The sequence below is a fragment of the Octopus bimaculoides genome, chromosome 2 (assembly GCF_046866305.1).
Source record: "Octopus bimaculoides isolate indiv1 chromosome 2, ASM4686630v1, whole genome shotgun sequence".
Lineage (NCBI taxonomy): Eukaryota > Metazoa > Mollusca > Cephalopoda > Octopoda > Octopodidae > Octopus > Octopus bimaculoides.
The window spans coordinates 185,303,816-185,331,315 of record NC_142929.1 but is presented as its reverse complement, the minus strand read 5'-3'; the positions used below and the strand labels follow the sequence as shown (position 1 = coordinate 185,331,315).

The 27,500-nt window shown below is 37.4% G+C and overlaps 1 protein-coding gene across 9 annotated transcripts in view; it reads left to right on the top strand.

Moving 5' to 3' along the window:
- Window positions 1-27,500, top strand: part of LOC106881487 (uncharacterized) — a 378,451-nt gene that overhangs the window by 223,735 nt on the left and 127,216 nt on the right. For all 9 annotated transcript variants that reach the window (XM_089348179.1, XM_089348176.1, XM_089348175.1 and 6 more), the window contains 3 exons: window positions 2,893-2,988; window positions 8,279-8,343; window positions 14,811-14,863. In XM_089348179.1, coding sequence (XP_089204305.1) covers window positions 2,893-2,988; window positions 8,279-8,343; window positions 14,811-14,863 — 214 coding nt within the window. The remainder of the gene's footprint in view (window positions 1-2,892; window positions 2,989-8,278; window positions 8,344-14,810; window positions 14,864-27,500) is intronic.

Genomic DNA, 27,500 nt, shown 5'->3' with positions numbered 1-27,500 from the left:
TGGTTGCCTTCAGTCACCATCATCATCGTTTAACGTCTGTTTTCCATGCTGGTATGGGTTGGACGGTTTGACTGGGGTCTGGGAAGCCAGGAGGCTGCACCAGGTTCTAATCTGATCTGACAGTGTTTCTACAGCTGGATGCCCTTCCTAACACTAACCACTCCGAGAGTGTAGTGGGTGCTTTTTACGTGCCACTGGCACAGGGCCGGAGGGTGTGGCATCAACCATGTTTGGATGCGGCTGTGTGGCACATAGTTTGCTTACGAACCACATGGTTCCGGGTTTAGTCCCACTATGTGGCACCTTCAGTAAGTGTCTTCTACTATAGCTTTGGGCCGACCAAAGCCTTGTTAGTGGATTTGGTAGACGGGAAATAAAAGAAGCCCGTCATATATATATATATACATATATATATATATATGTGTGTGTGTGTGTGTGTGTGTGATTGTGTATGTGTATGAGTGTGTGTCTGTGTTTGTCCCCCCAACATCACTTGACAACTGATGCTGGTGTGTTTACATCCCCGTAACTTAGCGGTTTCGCAAAAGAGACCGATAGAATAAGTACTAGGCTTACAAAGAATAAGTCCTGGAGTCAATTTGCTCGACTAAAGGTGGTGCTCCAGCATGGCCGCAGTCAAATAACTGAAACAAGTAAAAAAGAGTAAAAAAGAATGCCACCGGCACGGGAACCAGTCAAAACGACACTAGCATCGGCCATGTTCGGATGGTGCTTTTTACATCCCACAAAATATAAAATAAAATAACATGTGAAGAATAGAGTTGTTGGCATTACATTTATCTCATGGTTTGCAACTGTTTTAATAAAGTATGGATGATAAATCATATAACATGCATGAAGTGAGCAATGATATAGTCACGGTAATTATATTAATATGCGATACTTTGTATAACTTTGGGCCTCATTGAGGCAGTGACAAGTGACTGAGACGTTTGGCAATATACTGTGCTTGAAAAGACCTGTCAAGCCAAGTGAGACCACAGTCATGGCCAATACCAGTGCTTCATAACTGGCTCCTGTGCTGGTTGCACGTAAAAAGCAACCAGTACAGTCTTGGAGTGGTTGGCATTAGAAAGGGCATCCAGCTGTAGAAGCCATGCCAAATCAGCTTGAAATCTGGTGCAGCTGCCCAGCTTACCAGATTTCAGTCAAACTGTCCAACCCATGCCAGCATAGAAAATGGACATTAAATGATGATGATGATGATGATGATGATGATGATGATGATGATGATGATGATGACGACGATGATGTATTACATAATGATTGAGCCACAGTAAGTTAGTCATAACATCACGATCTTCATTATCATCTAATGTTAATTTTCCATGCTGGCATGGGTTAGGCAGTTTGACAGGAACTGGTATGCCAGAGAGCTGCACCCGGCTTGCGAAATTTTTTCTGCTATGAGGGTCTCGGACCCCAGTAATGAGCTCATTTGCATACAGCCAATCAGAGCTCACCTTGACCGTGTCAAGTTAACAAACACACAAGTAAGCTCAAGATGAAGAATGGTGTTGTAAGTCGACCGATCGTCAAGTTATGCCTAATTTTAGAAGGAGACAAGTAATTAGATAGATTTGCATCTATATCTATTATTGGATTTTGTTAGGGCCCCATATGGTAAAGATGAGGATGGGGAAAATGTGTGTAGAGGGTGAGGTGCAAGCAACCCTCTCCCCTTACTGCTTTACAAATTAAACAACAACACAAATAACTACGCAGAGGCAGCCATGATTGTAACAAGAACAAAAACAACAAACATTATCAATAGAGAAAAGAAGCATGGTCATTCCTTACCCAAATAACCTTATCTTATCACCCATCACTTGTTATGCGCTCATAAATTAGTTTGATAGTTGAGCTCTGATTGGCAAATGAGTTCATAACTGGGATCCGGAACTCTTGTGGGAAAAAAAATTTTTTGCACCCGGCTCCAGTTTTCAGTTTTGACTCGGTTTCTACAGGTGGATGCCCTTTTTAGCACCAATCACTCTACAGAGTGTACTGGGTGTCTTTCATGTGTCACTGGCATAGGTGCCTTTTACATGTTACTGTCATGGGTACCTTTTCACGTGTCACCAATATGAGTGCTTTTTACATGTCACCATCACACTGAACAAATAAATACAGTTCGAGAATTTACTTATACAAAGATATCTGGATGACCTGGTTGGAAGTGATTAATTGATCCAGAAAGCAGAAGTTAATGTTAGAAGAGTCAATGAGGAAGTGGTAGATCAATATTTATTTAATTGACAATATCATTTTATGAGTTCCATTCATTACACGTTCATAATTTCAGACATTTGTCTGGTCAAGATGGTAAAATATAAAATTTTGCTAAGGTGTTGGTGGTAATAAATTAATTAGGGGCCACTGAAGGTTATTCCAAAGAAGAGTTCAGCTGTCAAGAGTGGGATTTCGGGCTATGATAAAGATAGAGAGAATGTGGGGCCGAATGTGAAGTCAAGTGACTGATGTCTCATACATCTACAAAAATATACAAACATATACACAATCAAAGCTATACATGAATATACATGCCAATATATGTACATAATATATATATATATATACACACACACAACTACAAAGTAAATACTTATGTATGCACATATACATGTACAACCACACTCATGCACCAACATACATACATGGATATATATATATATATATATATATATATATAATTATATATATATGCATACACACAAAAAAAAAAAAATCACAGGCCTGACATGATTTGTCCAGAAGTGAACGACAAAAAAACTGTCTACATCTGCAACTGTATTTAATTAATGTCATTAAAGTAACATTGATCTGGCTCCAGTGTTTCATGCAATTGATAAGATCCATTTCTCATTTCAGTCGAAATCCTTAAGTCCAGTGCGGAATGTTCAGAGCCCGACCCTTTATGGATATATGCCCCGTGGAACACCCCCACCTCTTCCGGCATGTCCTCCGGTAAGCGAGTCATACTTCTATATCTATGTGTCACATGCATATGCGTGTTTATGTATATGTGAGTATGTGTGTGTATGTGTGTACGTGTGTGTGCACTTGTGTGTCTGTGAGTGCGTGTATATATTCATATATGTATTTATATATGTGTGTGTGTGTGTGTGTGTGTGTGTTATATATACGTATATATGTGTTTATGTATATATATATATGTATATATATATATATATATATATATATATATATATATATATATATATAATATAGGTGTATAAAGGTTGAATGTGGATTCGTCCTTTAATTGGAGGTTTCCAAAAATAGATTTCTAATGTTGATTCTTCATAATTTGCTGGGAGTTTGCAGGCATAAATTTGCAAAGATATGAAAGTAGTACTTGTATATAATGTATGGTGAATTTATGGAATGCAGTTCCATAAATCCCATCAATTTTACTAAAAATGGAGGAGACAAGTTGTTAGAATGTATAAGAAGTTTAATTATTGCAGACGGTCGTTTCGCACATATATATAATGATAACATAAATTCGTGATTGAATTAAATTAAATTAATTAAATATCAAAGTACTCTTCAGTGTAGGAAGGAAAGAAACCATAATACAAAAAAGAATTATAGCAGAAAAATTGGATCATATTGGTATCCGTGTGAGAAAGAGATGGGCGTCATGTTGGATATTTAACCATAGTTGTGGTTAAATATCCGACATGATATTTAATTGATTTAATTTAATTCAATCACAAATTTATATTATTATCATATATATGTACGAAATGATCGTCTGCAAGAATTAAACTTCTTATAAATTGTAACAACTTGTCTCCTCCATTTTTAATAAAATTGATGGGATTTATGGAACTTTGTTCTATAAATTCATCAGAAATTGTATATGTATATATATATATATATATTTGCATGGAAAACGATATAAATTGTTGATGACAGTGATATGTGAAACTGTGTGTGAGTGTATGCGCGCATGTGTGCATGTGCATGAGTCTGTATATGTAATCATTTATACTTCTATGTACATTTGAGGCATATGTAAACAATTATATATATATATATCTATCTATATATATATATATAATTGTTAAACATGACAGCAGGCATTAAGGCAAGGCAAGCATCTCAAGTCATATACAATATTATTAAAAAATTCAAAATCTGACTTGACTTTCTGGTAGTTACCCATCCTCAGCACGGGTTAATGACCAGCCAGTGATTAACACACACTGAAGACGACTTGAGATGTTTGCCTTGCCTTAACGTTTGCTGTCCTGTTTAACAATTATATATCCACTGCATTGGAAATATGCAATAGCTCCATAACTACCGTCTCGGCTATAACCTTGGAGCTCCAGTAATCCATTACAGCATTTACCTAGCATACCTAATCGTTTAGATCACCTGTGAACTAAACCCCATAATTTGTATATATATATATATATATATATATATATAATCATAAATATACAGGGATTAGCATTGAGTTGCTTCTCCAACATACTGAAAATTTAGAAATAGCAGTCAAAGAACTACTGATTCTAAACTACAAATTTTTCTCTAAATGGATGGCGATATTTATGGCACACACAGAACAAAAAACCGGAGGGGAAAGCATAAACAAAACAAGTCTTTAGTTAATCGGATACGATCGTTTCATGGTTAAGAGAATGAAAAATCCCTATTCCAAATCATCAGTCCGATATTCTGATAAATTTGAAAGTGTCTCTAAAAAAATTCACGGTAATTTTTGGCCATGCGACACCAAAAATCAACGATAAGAAAGGCACTTACGAATTCATCGGCTAGTGAGTTCAGGCATCCCATCTCAAAGAAATCTATTCCATGTGCGTCACAAATAGTCCCGTATGAAAAAAGTCCCGTGTGAAGGGATTACGGTTTAACCACCTAACTTAGAGGTATCAAATATAAAATAATTTTATATATATATATATATATATATATACTGCTTACTTATACATCATGCAATTAAACATGTACATATACAATGCATATACAATATACTCATGCGTGTACATATATGTCTCTTTCTTTTTCTCATTCTCTGTCTATCTGTCTGTCTCTGTCTCTTGCTCTGTATAGACACCCATGTGTACACACACACATACATACAGTCAGTGAAGATACATCCTGACACAAACTTTTGCATCCAGATGTGCTGCATAATCATCAATGGCTAAACAAACTTAACTTCTTTCATGAATTCTGGCAACATATAAAGACTGTTTTTTTTTTTAAGAAAGTCAAGCATTGCATCACTTTTCAAGTATGTAATGTAATTCTAAATTCTGGAAACTCAGTCCTCCCTCATTCCTGCCACTAAAGAACAATTCGTATAAGTGGCTATTGTTTGAGCAAGAGGTTTAGATTCCTTTGTCTTATGATGATTGTTCAGCACTCCTAAATATGAAACTTGAAACTACAATGTATACAATGTATTATCACTAACTGACTATATCATCAACTGTGAGTGTGTGTGTGTGTGTGTGTGTGTGTGTGTGTGTGTGTGTGTGTAAGCACATGTGTGCATGTGTGTGTGTGTTTAATGGTGTGTTTAGTACACATACACACACACGTATATATATATATATACACACATGCATGCATACATACATACACACACACACATGTATATCATAATATTAGAGTTGTAAACTCTATTAAAATATATTTTACTTGATGCAAATATTATCTGATATTCAACTCACTATGCTGGATAGAGTACATAAACATGTTTATTATATCAAAAGTTGACAGTGTACACTGAAAATCCACCCCAGGCTGAGCTGCTCAATATATATATATATGTGTGTGTGTGTATAGAAGAAGGGAGATAGAGAGAGAGAGAGAATGAGGAAAAGAAAGAGAAGGAAAAGTATAAACAAGCAACAAGACTATATTGTATATTTTTATCAATGGAATTGTTTTGATTGAATCTGACCATTCTCTTGAGGAAGGAAACAGTTGCATGTTGATACTCTGATGCATAAACCATTCTAGCTATTTATGAATGAATTGATAACAAATAATAATAATAATAATAATAATTGTTCCTACATGAAATATCTATCTTAGGCCCATCACTTCTCTAATCATAAAACTGTGATAACATGTCACTGAAACCAACCAAGTCAAGTTTCTATACCTGCTAGCAAAGATAGCTATGGTTCAATCTAAGGTTAATGCTAAAGATTTCCTCTTTTATCTCTTACTACCATCCTCTTTCTCTCTCTGAATGATTTACCATTTATTGTTCTGATCCAATGAAAAACTGTTGTTTTAGCAAAAACAACAAAGACAACTAACTCCTACCACCAAAACCACCACCACCACCACCACCACCACCACCACTACTACTACTGCAACCTCTACTGCTACCAATGCTGCTGCTGCCTCCACCGCTGCCACCGGCTGATACTTTTGTACCAAATTTCATAATTTTATCAGGGAAGTCAAAAGATAAAGGATACTGGCTCTGGTGCCTGTTTCCAGTGATTGGTTGGGGAATTCTTTAATAAATACCAAAAACCAACATAGGAAACATCTGATTGGAGCTGTTAATGAAGTCTTAAAACATTTTAGATTGTGGTGTAGGCCAACTGGAGTGTAATTTTAAGATCTGCTACCATTTTTGATTCCATCATTGTAACGTGTTCTGTTATCTTTAAGCACCAGGCTGATGTTTATTTTCAGAGCTAATCTAAGTTCAATAGAGCACACCCGAGTGTGAGGAATATCTTACTGCATAGGCCATTAAGTAGTTTTTCAAAGAATCTTTTACTGAATAATGTTTTGTCGATGGAACTGTTTGCTAACTTTTCTGATGAGGATTAAATATTTGAAATCCGACAGAGTGTGGTAGACTTGATTCCAGCTTTTACCATTCTCATGCCTGCTTTGTTCCCTTAGCTACAAAGGATTTCATTGATTAGGATATCTGTTAGAGCTAATTTAATATACAGTTAAAACTTATGCAGCAGACAAAAATGGTTGGTTAGATATGGTATTGAATTACCAGCACATGTGTTTGCAAATTCATCTCTGCTTTAGGCGTGTGTTATTGTGGTTTTAGAGGAAATGCTTAACCCTATTTATTTCAATTTACTCAATCAAGTGTAAAAGCTACTAAGGTATTTAGGGAAGATTGCCGTGATGGGCTAGCAATCTATCCTAGTGAAAAATATGTTCCTCCTCTCATGTTATTCATAGAGAGTCATAATTAACATGTAAATTCCTCATAAGACCTGGGAGGATTTTAATGGTGTGAGTTTTACTCCAGTTTCATCATATCAAATGAATAAGAGTTAAATCTCCAGTATAGGATACCAGCATATTACTGGCAACATCACCAATTGTTCTCATATTCATTTCACTAAATATCTAAACAAATGAGTGATGATGAATAAAGTGTTTGCTCCCAGGGTCATGAACTGATGTTCCATGAATAGACTCTGTTACAGAACATGTCTTCTTTGACCGTCACACACACACACACACACACACACACACACACACACACACACACACACACACACACGCACACACACGCACACACACACACACACACACACACACACACACACACACCAGTTCAGTGATACACTTACTGTTATATCATAGTTACACTAAAGCATGTCTCTTTCTCAGTTACACATTGTTACATGAAGCAGAGTAAGAATTTGTTACTCTGTTTCTCTTGTTACATTTCTCAATATTGATATGTAATGATTCTGTGTTTCATATTGCAGTCATTGATGTACCTATTTCTGTATTAAATAATCCAGCCCGTGTTACATCATCATGTTGTATGTGACAGCTATTGTTATATAAACATTGAAATATAATCATTCTGTGTGACACATTGCAATAATAGATCCAATCTCTTCTGTGTTATGGCAGCCCTTATCATATCAAATTAAATGTAACATTTGTTAGACCACCATGTTATATGTAACAGCTGTTGTATCATTGCTGACAATAACATGATTAATTGTTTTGTTGCTTGTTACAGTTGTTGTTACTTGATGAACTGAGAAACAATGTTTCCACTTGTCTGTTACACTGCTGTAACACTGCTGTAACACTGCAGCACTAAACTTATATCTGTAGCTGTGTATTCTCAATTTACATGTTAAGACCATTACTGTGACAATGTGACGCTAAATATATCAAATATATAACAGTTATATTTATAACCAATATTACATCAGTGTTATACCTTAAAAACATCTTTTTTTTTTTTTTGTTACAGCCATCTTCAAGTCATCAGGAAAGATGTGCCGAGTTAGAGAAACACCTGAAAGGGGTTCATTTAAGGTGAGTACTCTAAAGGGGTCTTTTTTCAACTGACATTTATCTTTATTTAAATTACCCAGAATGCCCTAGTGATGTTGAGCCAGGCTAAATCTAAACACATATACCATCACCATTGTTGTTGACATCATCATCATCACCACTGCTATTCTGTTGTCATTGTCACTGTTATGTTTTACTGTTACTTTTTCCTTGTGGGTTGGACACATCTGTTGTATGAATACCCATCTCATTAATCACACCCTGTTCTCCAAACTTCTTCAGTTCTTCACTTCTGCCTGAAGACACTCACTGTTGAAACTCAACACTTTTACATTCAGCCATCGTTTCCGTTCATATGTTTTTATACCTGTACAGTAATCTGTCACACTTAATTCCATAATTGTGCCCCTACATTCTTGTAAACATTACACATCCAAAAGATCATACTTATACATACTTCATACAATCTGCTTATAATGAACTCCTGCATTCAACACCCACGTCTCACTACAATGTAGCATCACCTACCTCTACAGATCATTCACAACTTGGATATTTTCAATTGCTAACATAACTAGTTCTATTTGTTATCATATTTGGTATACCAATTTAGTTTTCTGTGCTAATTAAAAAAATGAAATTCATTTTCACTATAAATAAATAAACAGTTAATAACTTTTAAAGTTTGCGAATTTTAGCAAAAGCCACTAATATACACATGACCGTAAACCTTAGATTGGTGTCTATTTTGATAGTAACAGATAAAACTGTAGTCTACTCTGTCATCATTTGTAACAAGGACATTGTACTTGTGGGACTGTGACACTTTCACCACTGCAACTACCACCAAGTTTTGACAAGCAATATCATTTTTGTGTTTGTGTTATTTCTGTGTATTAGTTTGTGTTTAGACAGTTATCTCACAGAAAATGTATGCTTTGATTCCTGTTTTCTGATTGGACTCAAAAAATGATCAAACATTTCTGGGAATAAATGAACCCTAAATTCGAATTCAGTATCAAAAATTACATCAATATACTTCATTTGAAAATTTTAACTTAATTTTAAAATTTCTAAATCTGTGATGGCAATCGAAAAGATCCCACAACTTATGTATCATTACCATGTAGTATCACTGTTCTGCTTCAGATCTCCCACATGCACTACTCATGTTTTATTATGAAGGAAAAAGTGGACTTCTTAACCATGCATCATATAATCTTTTTTTTGTCGTGCTTCATATCTTCTTACAGAGGCCCTATCGTAACTGGAGAAACCTTTTTATCCTTGGCAGCACACATACTTTCTGACTCATCAGAAACAGATTGGCAAGTGGCCAACACTATCCTTTCATACATGTCCATTCACAACCCTACATTCAACAAAGACCTAAATGTTCTACTCCTACCCATAGTTCCATAGCCAAGCTACAGCTGTTCAAAAAAAAAAAAAAGGAAAAAAATGACCTAAAGTACCTGGAGAAACTTACCCATTTACTCATCTGCATAACTATTGCACGACCATTATCAGACCTGTGGAAGGTGTTTTCTTGTACTACACAACCTTTAAGCTATCCTGTTTCCCAAATTGAAACTGATTCTTCTGGTTCTTTGCCAAAATAATCTCCATCAATTTGCTGAATCTGTTTCCTTTTTTCCTCAATTCTCAACAACAATAGAACTATGGACAGTTGTTGATGTTGGCACTCCGTCGCTTACGACGTCGAGGGTTCCAGTTGATCCGATCAACGGAACAGCCTGCTCGTGAAATTAACGTGCAAGTGGCTGAGCACTCCACAGACACGTGTACCCTTAACATAGTTCTCGGGGATATTCAGTGTGACAAGGCTGACCCTTTGAATTACAGGCACAACAGAAACAGGAAGTAAGAGTGAGAGAAAGTTGTGGTGAAAGATTACAGCAGGGTTCACCATCATCCCCTGCCGGAGCCTTGTGGCGCTTTTAGGTGTTTTCGCTCAATAAACACTCACAACGCCCAGTCTGGGAATTGAAACTGCAATCCTATGATCGCGATTCCGCTGCCCTAACCACTGGGCCATTGCGCCTCCACGTATGGACAGTAACCCTGTGTAAAAAGCTTCTACTTTCACTGCCTGCTTTGCACCTTATTCTCCATGCATACACTATTCCTTTCCACTCTATCAGGTCCTCACTTTTGCATCCACACATACAAAGAGTGAAAGTACCTCCCATTGCTTGAAACCAACAAATTCCATCACCTTCAAACATTAGGTCCAAGAACTATCCTCTATACTCATCTATCTCTTCCTCTCTGCAAGAATATGCTCTGACTTTCAGGAACTGGTTACACTGGCACTCCGTCAATTACAATGACGAGGGTTCCAGCTGATCCATTCAGCAGAACAGCCTGCTTGTGAAATTAACGTGCAAGTGGCTGAGCACTCCACAGACACGTGTACCCTTAACGTAGTTCTCAGAGAGATTTGGTGTGACATAGAGTGTGACAAGACTGGCCCTTTGCATTACAGGTACTACTCATTTTTGTCAGCTGAATGAACTGGAGCAACATGAAATAAAGTATCTTGCTCAAGGACACAATGCATTGCCAGGAATTGAACTCACAACCTTGCAATCATGAGCTGAATACCCTAACCACTAAGCCATGTGCATGGGTTGTACAGCTGGAATTCCTATCCATTTCTAATGTAAACCCCACTACAGGGTGCAGCAAGAGATTTTACATGGCTCCTACACTAGTGAGGTTACCATCTATCACTGAAGGCTAAAGAGTCTGAAAGGGAAAATAATGGTAAGAGAAGTGGTTCTGTATGAGGTATTGAGAAGTTGAAGGTACAAGAACAGGGTTCATTGTCTTGGAGAAGATACATAGCTACCTCATACTATATAGGGGTGGGTGGTAGTGGATAGGGTAGAAGCAGATGGAGTGGATCTGGAAAGGGAATTAAAAATGATGGTGACAAAATACCTTCTGGTCCTTCTAAATGAGTGGTTGTCAACCATTTTTTACTTGTGGAAACCTTTCAGTTCCTATTTTACTTGGGTGGAACCTCATAGCCATTTATTGTTTAAAAGAAGCCTTATTGCATATGTATAATTAAATATTATTAGGAATTGTATAAAAAAAAATTGTTAAAACACTTTGTGTGTTGTAGAAATATAACCAATTTATTGCACATTAATTTTAACAAAAAAATCATGCATGGACCCCAAAGGATCATTTGGAGACCCAAGGGTCATTTGAACCCAGGTTCAGAACTAATATTCTAAACTAGAAATAGTGATAAGAACAATGATATGCGCGCATGTGCACACACACACACACACGTACACACATACACACACAAATGTGGTATTACTGTACATGTGGTGTCTATGTACTGTAACTTAGCAGTTTAACAAATAGAAATTGACAAAAATAAAAACAAAACTAAAGTAAGTGCTGGGGTAGATATAAGTGAGGAAAGCCTAGTGCTTCAGCATGGCCACGATCTAAAATGAATAACAGAATAGAAATACGGAAGTTAAACAGTGAAGAGAAGAATACTGATGATGATGATGGTGAAGGAAAAGAAGATGATGATGATGGCGGTGGTGGTGGTGGTGGTGGTGGTGCTGGTGCTGGTGATGGTGGTGGTGGTGGTGCTGGTGCTGGTGATGGTGGTGGTGGTGGTGCTGGTGCTGGTTGTTGGTGGTGAGGAGGTGCAAGGAGATTCTAGTGTGGGTGGTGGTTTTGGTTGTAGTATTTATATTGATGATGATGATGATGATGATGATTGTTGTTGTTGTTGTTCAGCCCTAGGTAAGCTCTGATTGAGTTTGATGTCTGATCAATCTCAGCCATGAGAATCTCTCTTTTTTTTTTTTTTTCTTTTTCTTTGTTCTCTCTGAGGTATTTAGGGTATCTGCATTGACATCTTTAGCCAGTGGTGTGCATTCCTCCACTTTTTTTCCTTTCCTTCTGATGATGATTGGGTGGAATTTTGTGAGGGAAATTTCACTGCTATTTCTAAATGGGGAAGCAAGTGACGGTAACTGTCGTGATAAGCTTGGTGATTTTGATGTTGGTGATGAGGAGGGTGACAATAACGATGATGATGATGATGATGATGATGATGATAAAGCAGAGGATGATGGCAATGATGATGATGATGGTGGTGGTGGTAAAGGGTGGGTTTCAGGGTAGGTGGAGTGGGTGCAATGAAGGCAACAAAGTCGAGATGATGGGGTTGGGTGGGAGGGGGAGGGGGGGGGGCTGAACATGGCGGTGGGTGGGATGGGGGGTATAGGGGTGGGAGGGGATAGGGTGGTGGGTGGGTGGGCAAGCAGATTGACAAGTGATGTAATTAAAGAGATTTTAGTCAGTGGCAGCAAAAGTGGTGATTAAAATGTATGAGAGGAGGGGGAGTGAGTGGGATGTAAGAGAGAGAGAGAGGGGGGGGGGGGGGAGAGGGAGAGCGAGACAGATCAAAGCTAGTGGAGGGTGACATGAAAAGAGAGGGGGAGAGAGAGTGTATTCCCCCTCCTCTTCCTCCTCTTACTTCATTGTTGATATATGACTCAGAGTGATAGACATAACCAACCAATTCTATATTTTGGAACAGAACAGTGGAGGGTTGGTGGTGGTGGTGGGGCTCACAGCGGTTTGGATTGCACACACACACACACACAAATATATAAATATATATTTATGTTCATATATGTATACATATGGATACATGCATACATATATGAACATAAATATATGCATACAGATAGGAGTGTATTTATATATATCATCATCATCGTTTATATATATATATATATATATATATATATATATATATATATATATATATATACATATATATATATATATATATATATAAATATGAATACTTGGGTGCATACTTGCACAAATGCATATATGTGCATATGCATACACACTGAGTTATATATATGAAAGCATACATGCACACTTATATATATATATATATATATATATATATATATATATGGATATATACACACACACACACACACACATGTACACATGCGTGTGTATGTGTGAACATCTATATCTCTGTGTGTATTTCCCTGTATATGTGTATGTGTGCACTTATCTGTATGTCTGGGTGTGTATAGATCTCGTCATGTGGTTATGCGTCTGCAAGGATGGGGTACATGCGTGCATGCATACATGTGTATGTGTATGTGTGTGTGTGCATGTGCATATGTGCATACATGTGCGCACATGTATATGTTTGTGAATGCATGTGTATATATGTGCACATGTATGTGTGTGCCTCCCATCTGAATATAAATATATACTGCCACTGCATATTACATTCCCATAGACAGATTTTTATATAGTGAAACTCATACACACACAGTGCATAAATACACAGATATCTATATACACACAGCTCTATGCACATACATTTTCTCTTTCTTGTATGTGTTTTATCTTGCCTGCTATGCTTGCAATTTTGGTTATCATATCGTTCTTCCTTTACTTGACTTATTACTGCTGCCTGTCCCCTTTTTTACCCTTCCCCCATGAGCTGCAGTGCACCTGGGCACAATATACAATAAGCACACTATTATTTATCATTATTATTATTATGATGATTATTATTATTATTATGATGATTATTATTATTATTATGGTGGTGAGCTGGCAGAATCGTTAGCACGCCGGGCGAAATGCTTAGCGGTATTTTGTCTCTCTCCACATTCTGAGTTCAAATTCCTCCGAGGTCGACTTTGCCTTTCATCCTTTTGGTGTTGATAAATTAAGTACCAGTGGACTACTAGACTCAATGCAATCAGCTAGTCCCCTCCACCAATTTCAGGCCTTGTGCCTATAGTTGGAAGGATTATTATTATTATTATTATTATTATTATTATTATTATTATTATTATGGTGGTGAGCTGGCAGAATCGTTAGCACGCCGGGCGAAATGCTTAGCGGTATTTTGTCTCTCTCCACATTCTGAGTTCAAATTCCTCCGAGGTCGACTTTGCCTTTCATCCTTTTGGTGTTGATAAATTAAGTACCAATTTCAGGCCTTGTGCCTATAGTTGGAAGGATTATTATTATTATTATTATTATTGTTGTTTGTTGTTGTTGTTGTTGTTGTTATTAAGGTGGTGAGCTGGCAGAGATTTTAGTACACTGGTTGAAATGCCGAGTGGTACTTTGCCTGTCACTCTGAACTAAGTTCAAATTCTGTTGAGGTCGACTTTGCCTTTCATCCTTTCGGAGTCGATAAAATGAGTACCAGTGAAACACTGGGTTGATGTAATCGACTCGTCCTCTCCCCGCAAATTGCTGCCCTTGTAGCAAAATTTGAAACCATTATTGTTATTATTATTATTTTTATTGTTATCATCATCATCATCATCATCGTCATATGTATGTGTGTGTCCAGGTATGTGTCAAATACCTATAGTCCTATAACTCACTTTTCTTGACATCACTTGATCTCTGTATTCTCTGTTATGTAGGATGGACAACCAGTCTGGAAATTATTGCGCCAACTACATTTCACTAGACGGTGGTAAGTCATTTATTTTGCCTCTCTTCACTGTCCATTCCCTGTCTGTCTGTTACTCCCCCATCCCATGTATCATTGTCTCTCCCCACCATATCTGTCTGTCTGTCTGTGTGTTTGTCTGTTGTCTCCTTTTATGTGACTGTCTGTTTTCTTTGCTGATCTGTCTATCCTTGTGTTTCATGCACCCACACCTGTATATGTCAAGTGTTCCTACACCTCTCTATATCCAGTATTACTTCCTTATATTTCAATAGCCCCCACAACAATACTTCCATATGCCCAGTGCTAACCTAGTGTACCTTTATGGTCCATAACACTTATTATATGCCCAGTACTACTCTGCTGTATCCCCCACATCTCTGCGTTCAGTTTCACCCCACTCTCTGTACCCTACATATTATGTCTGTATGTCCAGCATTTACCCTACAATATTCTTATATCCTCACACTACTACATGTCCAGTGTTAGCCTACTATATCCTTATATTGACACGCTACGATATGTCTAATGTGTCCCCATACTACTCTCCATATACTTGTATGTCCATACTTCCTTCTGTCAGCACTACTCCACACCTCATTACATTCATGTCCAAACCTATATGTGTCCACAGTCACCCTACTATATATATATGTCAATCCACTCTACTGTATCTTCTGTGTTATCCCCACTATATCTCCATGTCCCACATCTCTATATGTCTAAAGTTACCCTACTATATATATATCTATGTCCCCACTCCACTATATGTCCTGTGTTACCCCTCTATATCTCTGTACCACACCTCTATATGTCCAAAGTTACCCTACCATATATATTCATATATATATGCATGTGTGTGTGTGTGTTCGCGTGTATGTGTGCGTGTATGTCCACACCACTATCCTGACTATATCGTTATATCTCACACTCCTACATATCCAAAATTACCCTCCTACCCTGTATTACCCCACTGTCTCTATGTCCCATACCTCTGTATATGCAAAATTACCCTATTATATATATATATGTTCCCCCACCCCACTGTATGTCCTGTGTTACCCCCACTATATCTCTGTGTTCCACACCTTTATATGTCCAGAGTTAACCTACTATATATATTGTACCCATTCCATTATATGTCCTGTGTTACCCCACTATATCTCTATGCCCCATATTTTTATATGTCCAGAATTGCCCTACTATATATATGTGTACCTACTCCACTATATGTCCTGTGTTACCTCACTATATCTCTGTCCCACACCTTTATATGTCCAGAGTTACCCTACTATATATATGTGTCCCCACTCCACTATATGTCCTGTGTTACCTCACTATATCTCTGTCCCACACCTGTATATGTCCAGAATTACCCTACTATATATTTTGTACCCATTCCACTATATGTCCTATGTTACCCCACTATATCTCTATGTCCCACACCTTTATATGTCCAAAGTTACCCTACTATATATATACATGTGTCCCCACTCCAATATACGTCCTGTGTTACCACACTATACCTCTATGTCCCTCACCTCTATATGTCCATTGTTACTCCACCATAAGCCTGTGTTCCCACATCAGTTTCACTGTGTTCCTAGTGTTATCCCAGTATACTCTTGTGCCTTAACACCACCAAATGTCTCCACATTAAAACCACAATGTGCCTTGTGTTACCCCATCAATACCCTATATGCCTATACTTCTTTATGTCCAGTGTTACTCAACTATAATTCTGTGCCATACTCCTCTATGAATCCACTGTTACGTTGTTATATACTTGCATCTCTACTATACCCAGTGTCATCTCACTATATATCCAGTATTACCCCCAATGTACCCGTGTCCAACATCACCATCTGTCCAGTGTTACCTCCTCTGTCCTTACGTATACCTACCAGTATCAGATGGTTTTTTTAGTACCCTTCTTATTTCAAAAATACATGTGATGTTCATTTTATATTGGTCTATATATATATATATATATATATATATATATATATAATACTTTAGTGTTCATGTATAATTATGTATACATATATATATATATGTGTGTTTGTCTATATATAATATATATATTTTAGTGTTTTATATATATATATATATATATATATATATATATATATATATATATATATATATATTCTATGTTAGTCTATATAAAGTCTAGTGTTTTAGTTGTGTATATGCATGGGTGCATCTGTGTTTGTGTGTATATACATATGAAACCTATGTATTGGCTGATATATATATATATATATATATATATATATATACTTAATGTTGTTTCAAGTGTGTGTGTTTATATATATATCATCATCATCATCATCATCATTTAACGTCCGCTTTCCATGCTAGCATGGGTTGGACGATTTGACTGAGGACTGGTGAAACCGGATGGCAACACCAGGCTCCAGTCTAATTTGGCAGAGTTTCTACAGCTGGATGCCCTTCCTAACGCCAACCACTCAGAGAGTGTAGTGGGTGTTTTTACGTGTCACCCGCACGAAAACGGCCACGCTCGAAATGGTGTCGTTTATGTGCCACCCGCACAAGCCAGTCCAGGGGCACTGGCAACGATCTCGCTCGAAAATCCTACGGGAGCCAGTCAGGCGGTACTGGCAACGGCCACGCTCAAAATGGTGCATCTCATGTGCCACCCGCACAAGAACCAGTCCAGGGGCACTGGCAACGATCTTACTTGGCTTGCCGGGTCTTCTCACGCACAGCACATATATATATATATATATATATATATATATATATATATATATATATATATATATATATATATATATATATATATATATATATACATATATATATATATAGAGGAGTATGGCACAGAATTATAGTTGAGTAACACTGTACATAAAGAAGTATAGGCATATAGGGTATTGATGGGGTAACACAAGGCACATTGTGGTATTAATGTGGAGACATTTGGTGGTGTTAAGGCACAAGAGTATACTGGGATAACACTAGGAACATAGCGAAACTGAATATGTATGCATATATATATATATATATATATATATATATATATATATATATATATATATATATATATATATATATATATATATGTATATTTGTATGTATGTATGTATGTATATACATATACTCAGGCATATACACCGACACACAGGCACATATGTATGTATGGATGTATGTGTGTGTTGTGTTTATGTATAAATTATTTGATATCACACATTGTGGACAATTGTATCAAAGCTCCCATTACTGGCTCACTGTATTTCTGATCTGAAGAGTGATAAGGGATTGGGTGTGTAAGTGGGGCAGAATAAATTCCATCCAGTGTGGTATTTATCTGAAAGTGTTGGCTATTGGTTTTCTTGCTGATGTTTACACTAATATACACCAGTATATTATATATAAATATATTATATATGAATATGTTTTATGCGTTTGAGTGTATGTGTGCATGTGTGCGTATGTATGTATGCATGTATGTATGTATTTATATATGTATGTATGTGTGTGTCTGGCTGTTTGTCTGTCTATCTATCTATATATAGATATGTCATAAATATATATATATTGTGTATATATATATATATATATATATATATATATGCATACATTTATATTAAACACACACACACACATATGTTGGGAAGGGCATCCAGCTGTAGAAACCATGTCAAAGCAGACATAGAACGAGCATGGAGAAAAGGATGTTAAATGATGATGATGACAATATATATGTTCATTTGAGTGTTTATTTGAGACTATATAAACAAAGAAAATGTCTGACTATATGCATACATTCACACACACACACACACACACACGCGCACACACATATTACAGATGTGAAACATTGGGTAATCTTATAGACTGGCCATAACTATCTTTATCTAAATATATATATATTATATATATTATATATACTTATATATATATATATATATATATATATATATATACACACACATATATATATGTATATTTATATACTTATATATTATACACACACACACATATATATATGTGAATAAATATGCATGCATATTTTTGTGTAGATGTGGCAGGCAGGCATATATGTGGGAATATATACACTCCTTGGTTTGGTGCTACATATATAAGGCATATCTTGTGAATAAATGTAAATATTTGAAGAGATGACTAGGGCGTAGACTGAATGTGGTGAAAGAGAAGAGTATAGAATGGAACTGGAAGAAGTTTATTGTAGAAATGTTATAATTAAGTGGTGTGAAGTCCCTTATGAAAGAGACAGGCCGAGGATGATCTGACAGGCTGAATGGTTGGAACACTGGTCTTTCCTAAAAGTTCTGAAAAAACCAGTTGGTGGTATTAAACTTGGTACTGGATTGTATGTCCTATCCCAAAACAAGTACAGTCTCAAATGGCTTCTGTGAAGGTCTTGCTTCCCCTACATTCACTCTCAAGGCTTGGTTTGATTTCAAGCTATAGTAGAAGACATTTGCCCAGTGTTCTTGTTGTTGTTGTTATTATTATTATTATTATTAGTCTTTTCCTCTTTCAATTTTAGTTTCCATTTCTTTCTAAATGTCTTCCCCAACGCCTAAGGCAAAGAAACTCACTGTATACATTGGTAGGCTACTAAGATAAACACACCAGATTTTTCATTTACAAAATCAAATAAAGTTATATAGAAAAATTGATTATTTATATGGAAGGTTATCGTTCTCACAACGACAAGGTTCTTCTCAAAGTGTGTGAAGTACCAGTTAAAACGGTCTTTTGTACTTCTTTATTACTTTTATTATTATTATTATTAATATTATTATTATTATTATTATTATTATTATTATTATTATTATTATTATTATTATTATTATTCATCGTTTAACGTCCGCCTTCCATGCTAGCATGGGTTGGACGATTTGACTGAGGACTGGCGAACCAGACGGCTACACCAAGCTCCAATCTGATTTGGCAGAGTTTCTACAGCTGGATGCCCTTCCTAACGCCAACCACTCAAAGAGTGTAGTGGGTGCTTTTACGTGCTACCAGCACAAAGGCCAGTCAGGCGGTACTGGCAACATCCACGCTCAAAATGGTGTATTTTATGTGCCACCTGCACAGGAGCCAGTCCATCAGCACTGGCAATGATCTCGCTCGAATGTTTTTTCACATGCCACCAGCACAAGTGCCAGTAAGACAATGCTGGTAATGATCATGCTCAAATGGTGCTATTTACGTGCCACTGGCATGGAAGCCAGACAGGTGCCCAGGCAATGATCACGCTCGGACGGTGCTCTTAGCACTAAGCTGGCAGAATCATTAGCATGCTGGACAAAATGCTTAGTGGCATTTCATCTGTCATCACGTTCTGAGTTCAAATTCCACTGAGGTTGACTTTGCTTTTCATCCTTTTGGGATCGATAAATTAAGTACCAGTGAAACACTGGGATCAATGTAATAGATTCATCCCTTCCTTCAAAATAGCTGCCTTTGTGGCAAAATTAGAAACCATTATTATTATTATTATTATTATTATTATTATTATTATTATTGTTATTGTTAAGGCGGCGAGCTGGTAGAATCGTTAGCATGCTGGACGAAATGCTCAGCAGTATTTCACCTGTCACCCCATTTGAGTTCAAATTCCACTGAGGTCGACTTTGCCTTTCATCCTTTCAGAGCCAATAAAATAAGTACCAGTTGCATACTGGGGTTGATCTAATCAACTGGCCCCCACCTCCAAAATTTCAGACCTTGTGCTTAGAGTAGAAAAGATTATTATTATTATTATCATCATCATCATCATCATCATCATCATCATCGTCATCATCATCATCATCATCATCATCACCACCACCACCACCACCACCACCACCACCATGCTCAGATGTTGTTTTTCATGTGCCACTGGCACATGTGCCTGGTGAGCTGGCAGAATCATTAGCATGCCAGACAAAATGCTTAGTGGCATTTTGTCTGTCTTTATGTTCTGAGTTCAAATTCCACTGTGATCGATCTTGCTGATAAAATAAGTATCAGTTGAAAACTGGGGTCAATGTAATTGCCTTATCCCCTTTCTTTGTAAAATATTACCTGGTGCACACTACATTGTTAATTACTTCAGTTCTGAGATTTTGGCCAGACTGTTGGAATCTACACTGAGTGTGGTAAGAATTTTGCTTCCAAACCAGATGGATACAGGCTCAGTTTCACTGTGTAGCACTTTGGGCATGTGTCTTCTACTATAGCCTCAGGATGACCAAAGCCTTGTGAGAGGATTTGGTAGACAGAGACTGAAAGAAGCCCATCGTATGTGTGTGTGTGTGTGTGTGTGTGTGTGTGTGTGTGTGCATGTCTTTGTGTCTCTGTTTGTCCTCCACCACTGCTTGACAACCAGTGTTGGAGTATTTATGTTCCTGTAGCTTAGGAGTTTGACAAAAGTGATGGATTGAATAAGTACCAGACTTAGAAAGACTAAGTACTGGGGTTGATTTATTCACCTAAAAATTCTTCAAGGTGGTGCCCCAGGATGGCCACATTCCAATGACTGAAACAAGTAAAAGATAGTAGATAAAACAAGATGAATGAACGAGGGATCTTCTATGTTAGGAAAAACAGCCAAATCTCCTTCAAATAGCATCCAGCTATATTTAAAAGGAAGAACACATTGCATAATATAATACCTATCTGGAAGCAGAAGCGGAATGATCCTGTACTTGGTGTATAGGTCATACCTGTGAAGAAATAACAAGACTACCATTTTGTCAAACTGGGACAGATGCAATACAATTCAGTCCAATATTGTTTCTCAACATGGAATACCTTATCTCCTTCTTGTCCATTGTATCATAAATCACCCTCACTTACTGCAAATAGTTTACTTCACTCATTTTAATTACCTCACACAGTTGATAAATATACCTTACACATGTACATATGCCTCACACATCATAAATATACTTCATATACATGATAAATTCATCTCACACATCGTAAATTCATTTCACATAATATATATCCATCATACATTGTAATTACCTCACCCATGCCACAAATATACCTTATACGTCATAAATACATCTCTCGTCATAAATAATAGTACATAAGCTCCAAACTAAAGATTTGATGAACAACTCAACAAAACATTAGTCATTTCTCAGCATTTTAAGATGTCATATGATTCAAAGATTTCAAAAGACAAAGTGTTCACAATATATTGATATAAAACCAAACATAGTAGCCTGGTGTTGTCTTCTGTCCGACTGGTTCTGGCCAAACTATGCAAACCCTGGCAGCATGGAAGGTGGACATTAAACGATGATAATGTTGAGAACTAAACAACCTGTTATCACGATAATTATTTCATATATAGTATATTATTTCACTTTCGTGGTCAGGGATAATACCATTTGGATACTCTCATATTATTTTCCTTTTAGGGAAAGGGAGGAAGGGGCAGTGCCCATGATATTTGCGGCCCTCTGTGTTTTGTTAGCTTGATGCCCTCAATGTGCCTTTTAAACTGTTGTGAGTCAACACCTGCAGGGAAGAGATTCCAGAGGACCAGTGTTCTGGAGAGATTGGACTGGGCATAGAAGGGCATAAACAACAACAACAACAACAACAACTACTGCTGCTGCTGCTGCTACATTGTAAACCACTTCAACATCACAAGTTAGACATCCATGTCTTCTCAGCACCACATAAATATCCCTCTTTTGCAATAAAAGTTAGTGTTAACATATTTGAGGGAGTAAAAATTAAAAATACTAAGCAAATAATCATGTGGCATCGAAAAAACAAAAAAGAATCTGAAGTTTTTTCCAAGCAATAGATCCATAAGGTTGGTTTCTTGGATTCTGTGGTGTATATATATCTTCCTCGATAGGACCCCATATAATCAGAAAATTACTCATTTTTGCTATTTGTGTGGACTGGAACAATGTGAAATGAAGTGTTTTGCTCAAGTGCACAATACGTTTCCTGGTCCAGAAATTGAAACCACAACCTTATGATCATGAGTCCAACACCCTAACCACTAAACCATGTACCTCCACAATCATGTGGTCTGGCTGAGTTCAAATCCTAGAGCAATCAACATTAGCTTTTATCTCTCCAGAGTCCATAGAATTAAGTACCAGTCAAGTACTGGTGTCAATGTTATTGATCAACCGTTTAGCATTCAAACCAGCCATATTTGGCCATATTATTCTACCTATTCTAAGTTCAAACTGGTCTAATCCAGCCTGTCACACACCTACCCTACTTCGTTATTCTAAAAATAACAAACACATTATCAAAATTTTGACCCCACAAGATAATGCATGATTAATTCAAAAATGTGAATAAATAAGCATTATGTTTGATAGAGTAACCTAAATTGCAGGCCTTTTGCCAAAATTAGAAACTCTTATTACAGTAAATATGGGAGACAACTCCAAACATGATTTGGTGTTATTAGACCTCCTTAGCAAGCTGTAATCTTTAGTATGCTTATCTGAAATTGTCTGTTGTTCTTGCTGGAAGAATTAGAATAATATTGGTCATGGACTCTGCTGAAAGGACCCAAGGGCACACCAGGTGGTAGCATTAAATCGAGAGATGGATTGAGGGTATCACCAATACATAAAAACAGTCCCTCTATCAGACTTCTACACAGGTTTGTCTATCAAATTCTACTCACAAAGCTGGAACAGAAGACTTTTGAACAAGGTGCCAAATGGTGGAATTGAACTTGAAACCATGTAGCTGCAAAGTGGAATTGCTTACCACACCTACATCAGTGGGCTTGAAAAAGCTATGAATAGTGTCACTCTTCTGGAAGTAATGAATACAAAACGCATAAAAATGGAAAATCCACCCCACTCCATATATTATAGAGTTACCTAGCCCGTATGTGTATGTCACCTTTAGTACAGAGGTGGGGCATGCCAGCCACTACACTGCTACACCAACCTACTACATTTTATTTGTTTTGTTATTAAAACAAGTTTATTTCTACAGCCTCTTGTATTCATCAATTGTCATTCATTGCCCCTCGCTACCTCACCTCTGTCTCACCTCCTCCACTGCTTGGATCTCTCTACCCCCATCTATCTCCACCACTTCCCTACCAATACACTTTACCAACTCTCCCCCATCACCTCTACCCACCACCTCATCACCCACCACCACCACCACCACCACCACCTCCACCACCACCACAATCATCATATCTTTAACTGTTGTTGCTAGGTAACTCAGAACTGACCAAGCAGAATCATTCATATATTTGTCTCTTCCCCTCTCTTTCAAAACCACCTCTCACCTTTTCTATTCTTCTCCCTTTCCCTCTCTCTCTTTCTCTCTTTATGTGCATGAGCGTGTGTGTGTGTGTGTGTGTGTGTGTGTGTGTGTGCGTGCATGTGTGAGAGAAGTATGCTTGTGTCTCCAGTGGCCACTGCGTCCACCTTGCCTGTCTTTCTCCCTCTCAACCAGTTGTTGATATAGGCCATTCTTAAAACACACAATAGGGACAGTGTATGTATGGTGATAATCAGGGCTAGAAGTGGGGAGAAGGGACTTTCAAGTGCCCTACCCACCCTATATAAAACACACACACACACACATACTCTCAGACACTAACTAGGAAAAAAGTGACTACAAACACACATACACACACACACACAAGCACATGTTCATAGTTACGCATGCACCAGTGAATGTGATCATGTTTATGCACACATACATGCAGGCTCATACATGCATGTACACCTGTACACATACACACGCAGTTTTGTTTACATACTTGCCAGAGGTGGTGGATGGCGGAAGAGGAGGGGGGGAGTAGCTACAACAGTGTACACATGTTGACATGAATGGCTATTGACAGCAGCATAGCATGATCTGAGTATACATGCAAATTGCATGCGCCCCCCTCCATCCACTCATATATACATGTGTGTAGATACAAAGACATATATACATGTGGGTGTGTGTGTGTATGAATATGTGTACACACACACACACACATATATATATATATATATATATATATATATATAGATTATATATATATATATATATATATAGATCATCATCATCATCGTTTAACGTCCGCTTTCCATGCTAGCATGGGTTGGACGATTTGACTGAGGACTGGTGAACCAGATGGCTACACCAGGCTCCAATCTGATCTGGCAATGTTTCTACAGCTGGATGCCCTTCCTAATGCCAACCACTCCAAGAGTGTAGTGGGTGCTTCTTATGTGCCAATGGCACAGGAGATAATCAGGTAGCCCTGGCAGTGACTATGTTCGGATGGTGCTTTTTACGTGCCACCGGCATGGGAACCAGTCAGAGGGTACTGGCATCAGCCACATTTGGATGGTGCTTTTTACATGCCACGGATCTTTTTGGTTTGACTGGCAACATTTGTTTTCTTAACAAAACACTTTCAAACTTGGGACACTGGTAGAATGTGTCATATAAAACATCTTTTTCTCTTAGCATTCTTAACAAAAATTAGTTCTTAATAAGTTATTTCATGTTAAAGTTGTTGTATTTGTGTAATTTCAACCAATCACTGACGTCTATTGAGGTGAAAACAATTACTGCCGTGGAATGTAAACAACGGTGTCATGGGATCTTTTCCCCTTGAATAAAATTAGTGCCGTTGTTTGTCGACAACTATCGGCGGTAGTTATTTATAACATCATTCTTGCGTTTGGGTTAGGGTTAGGGTTTTAGAGTTAGGGTTAGGGTTTTAGGGTTAGAGTTGGGGTTAGGGTTAGGGTTTTAGAGTTAGAGTTGGGGTTAGGGTTAGGGTTATGGTTATGAGTTATAGGGTTTTACAGTTAGTTACAAACAACAGCACTAATTTTATTCAAGGGAAAAGATCCCATAACACCGTTACGGCAGTAATTGTTTTCATCTCAATAGACGTCAGTGATTGGTTGAAATTACACAAATACGACAACTTTTTACATGAAATAACTTCGAATACAAAATTTTTTATCTGTTCTATAAAACAAAATATACAAATATACGAAGTTTGAAAATGTTTCGGTACCAAAAACACTACATAAAACATAAATGAAAAATGTTGCCCATCAAACCAAAAAGATCCCATGCCACTGACGTGGGAGCCAGTCAGGTGGCCCTGGCATTAGCACCCACTACACTCTCAGAGTGGTTGGCATTAGGAAGGGCATCCAGCTGTAGAAACTTTACTAGATTAGATTGGAGCCTGGTGTAGCCATCTGGTTTCACCAGTCCTCAGTCAAATCGTCCAACCCATGCTAGCATGGAAAGCGGACGTTAAACGATGATGATGACAATGATGATGTATAAATATATGTATGTGTGTGTGTGTGTATATATATGTGTATATATGTATGTGTGTGTATGTATATATTTCTATCTATCTATCTATCTATCTATCTATGTATATATATGTACAAATAAAATTTGGCACTCAGTCAGTTATGATGGCAAGGGTTCTGGTTATAATAACAATAATAATAATAATAATAATAATAATAATAATAATAATAATAATAATAATGAAATTATTGTATACAGTGCTCAGGTGCACTACAACAGAACAGCCTGCTCATCCCATCAACAGAACAACCTGTTCATGAAATTAACGTGCACATGGCTGAGCACTCCACTGACATGTGTATCCTTAACATAGTTCTCAGGGAGATTCATTATGCCACAAAATGTGACAAGGCTAGCCCCTTTGAAATACAGGTAGTCCACTGCTAGTGGATTGGACTGGGGTAAGTGAAATAAAGTGTCTTGATCAAAGACAGAATGCACTGCTGGGAATCGAACTCACACCCTTATGATCATGAACTGGATACTTGAACCACTAAGCCACACATCTTCACATACATACATATACACATACACGAATATATATATATATATATATATATATATATATCGTCGTCATCATTTAACGTCCGCTTTCCATGCTAGCATGGGTTGGACGATTTGTTTGAGGACTGGTGAAACCAGATGGCTACACCAGGCTCCAATCTGATTTGGCAGAGTTTCTACAGCTGGATGCCCTTCCTAACGCCAACCACTCAGAGAGTGTAGTGGGTGCTTTTACGTGTCACCCGCACGAAAACGGCCACGCTCGAAATGGTGTCTTCCATGTGCCACCCGCACATATATATATATATATATATATATATATATATATATATACATATATGTGTACATGGCTTATAGCGGGGAGAGAGGACTTCCTTTTTAAATGCCCTACCCACCCTGTCTTAAACACACACACTCTCACATATGTATACACATACATACACATATTCATGTTACAAATAATATCGGTATTATTTTTACAGTTCATTCAAGACTAGGCCCCCATGCAATGCATCCCCTACAGAGGTCGAGATCACATCACATAAGAACATAGCAATGCAATTTCTTCACTGCAAATGGTCCTGCTCTTTTCAATGTTATCCCGAAAGAAATTAAAGTAGAAAAAGACCCCACAACTTTCAAACGGTACCTGGACAAATTCCTCCAGGAAATACTGGATAAACTACCTACACCTGGATACGTCTCAACCAACAACAAATCTCTGCTTGAGTTGTCCATGGTGTCATCTAAGTTATTTAAGTTATGTATATGTCTATGTGTGTATGGATATGTGTATGTGTGTATGGATATGTGT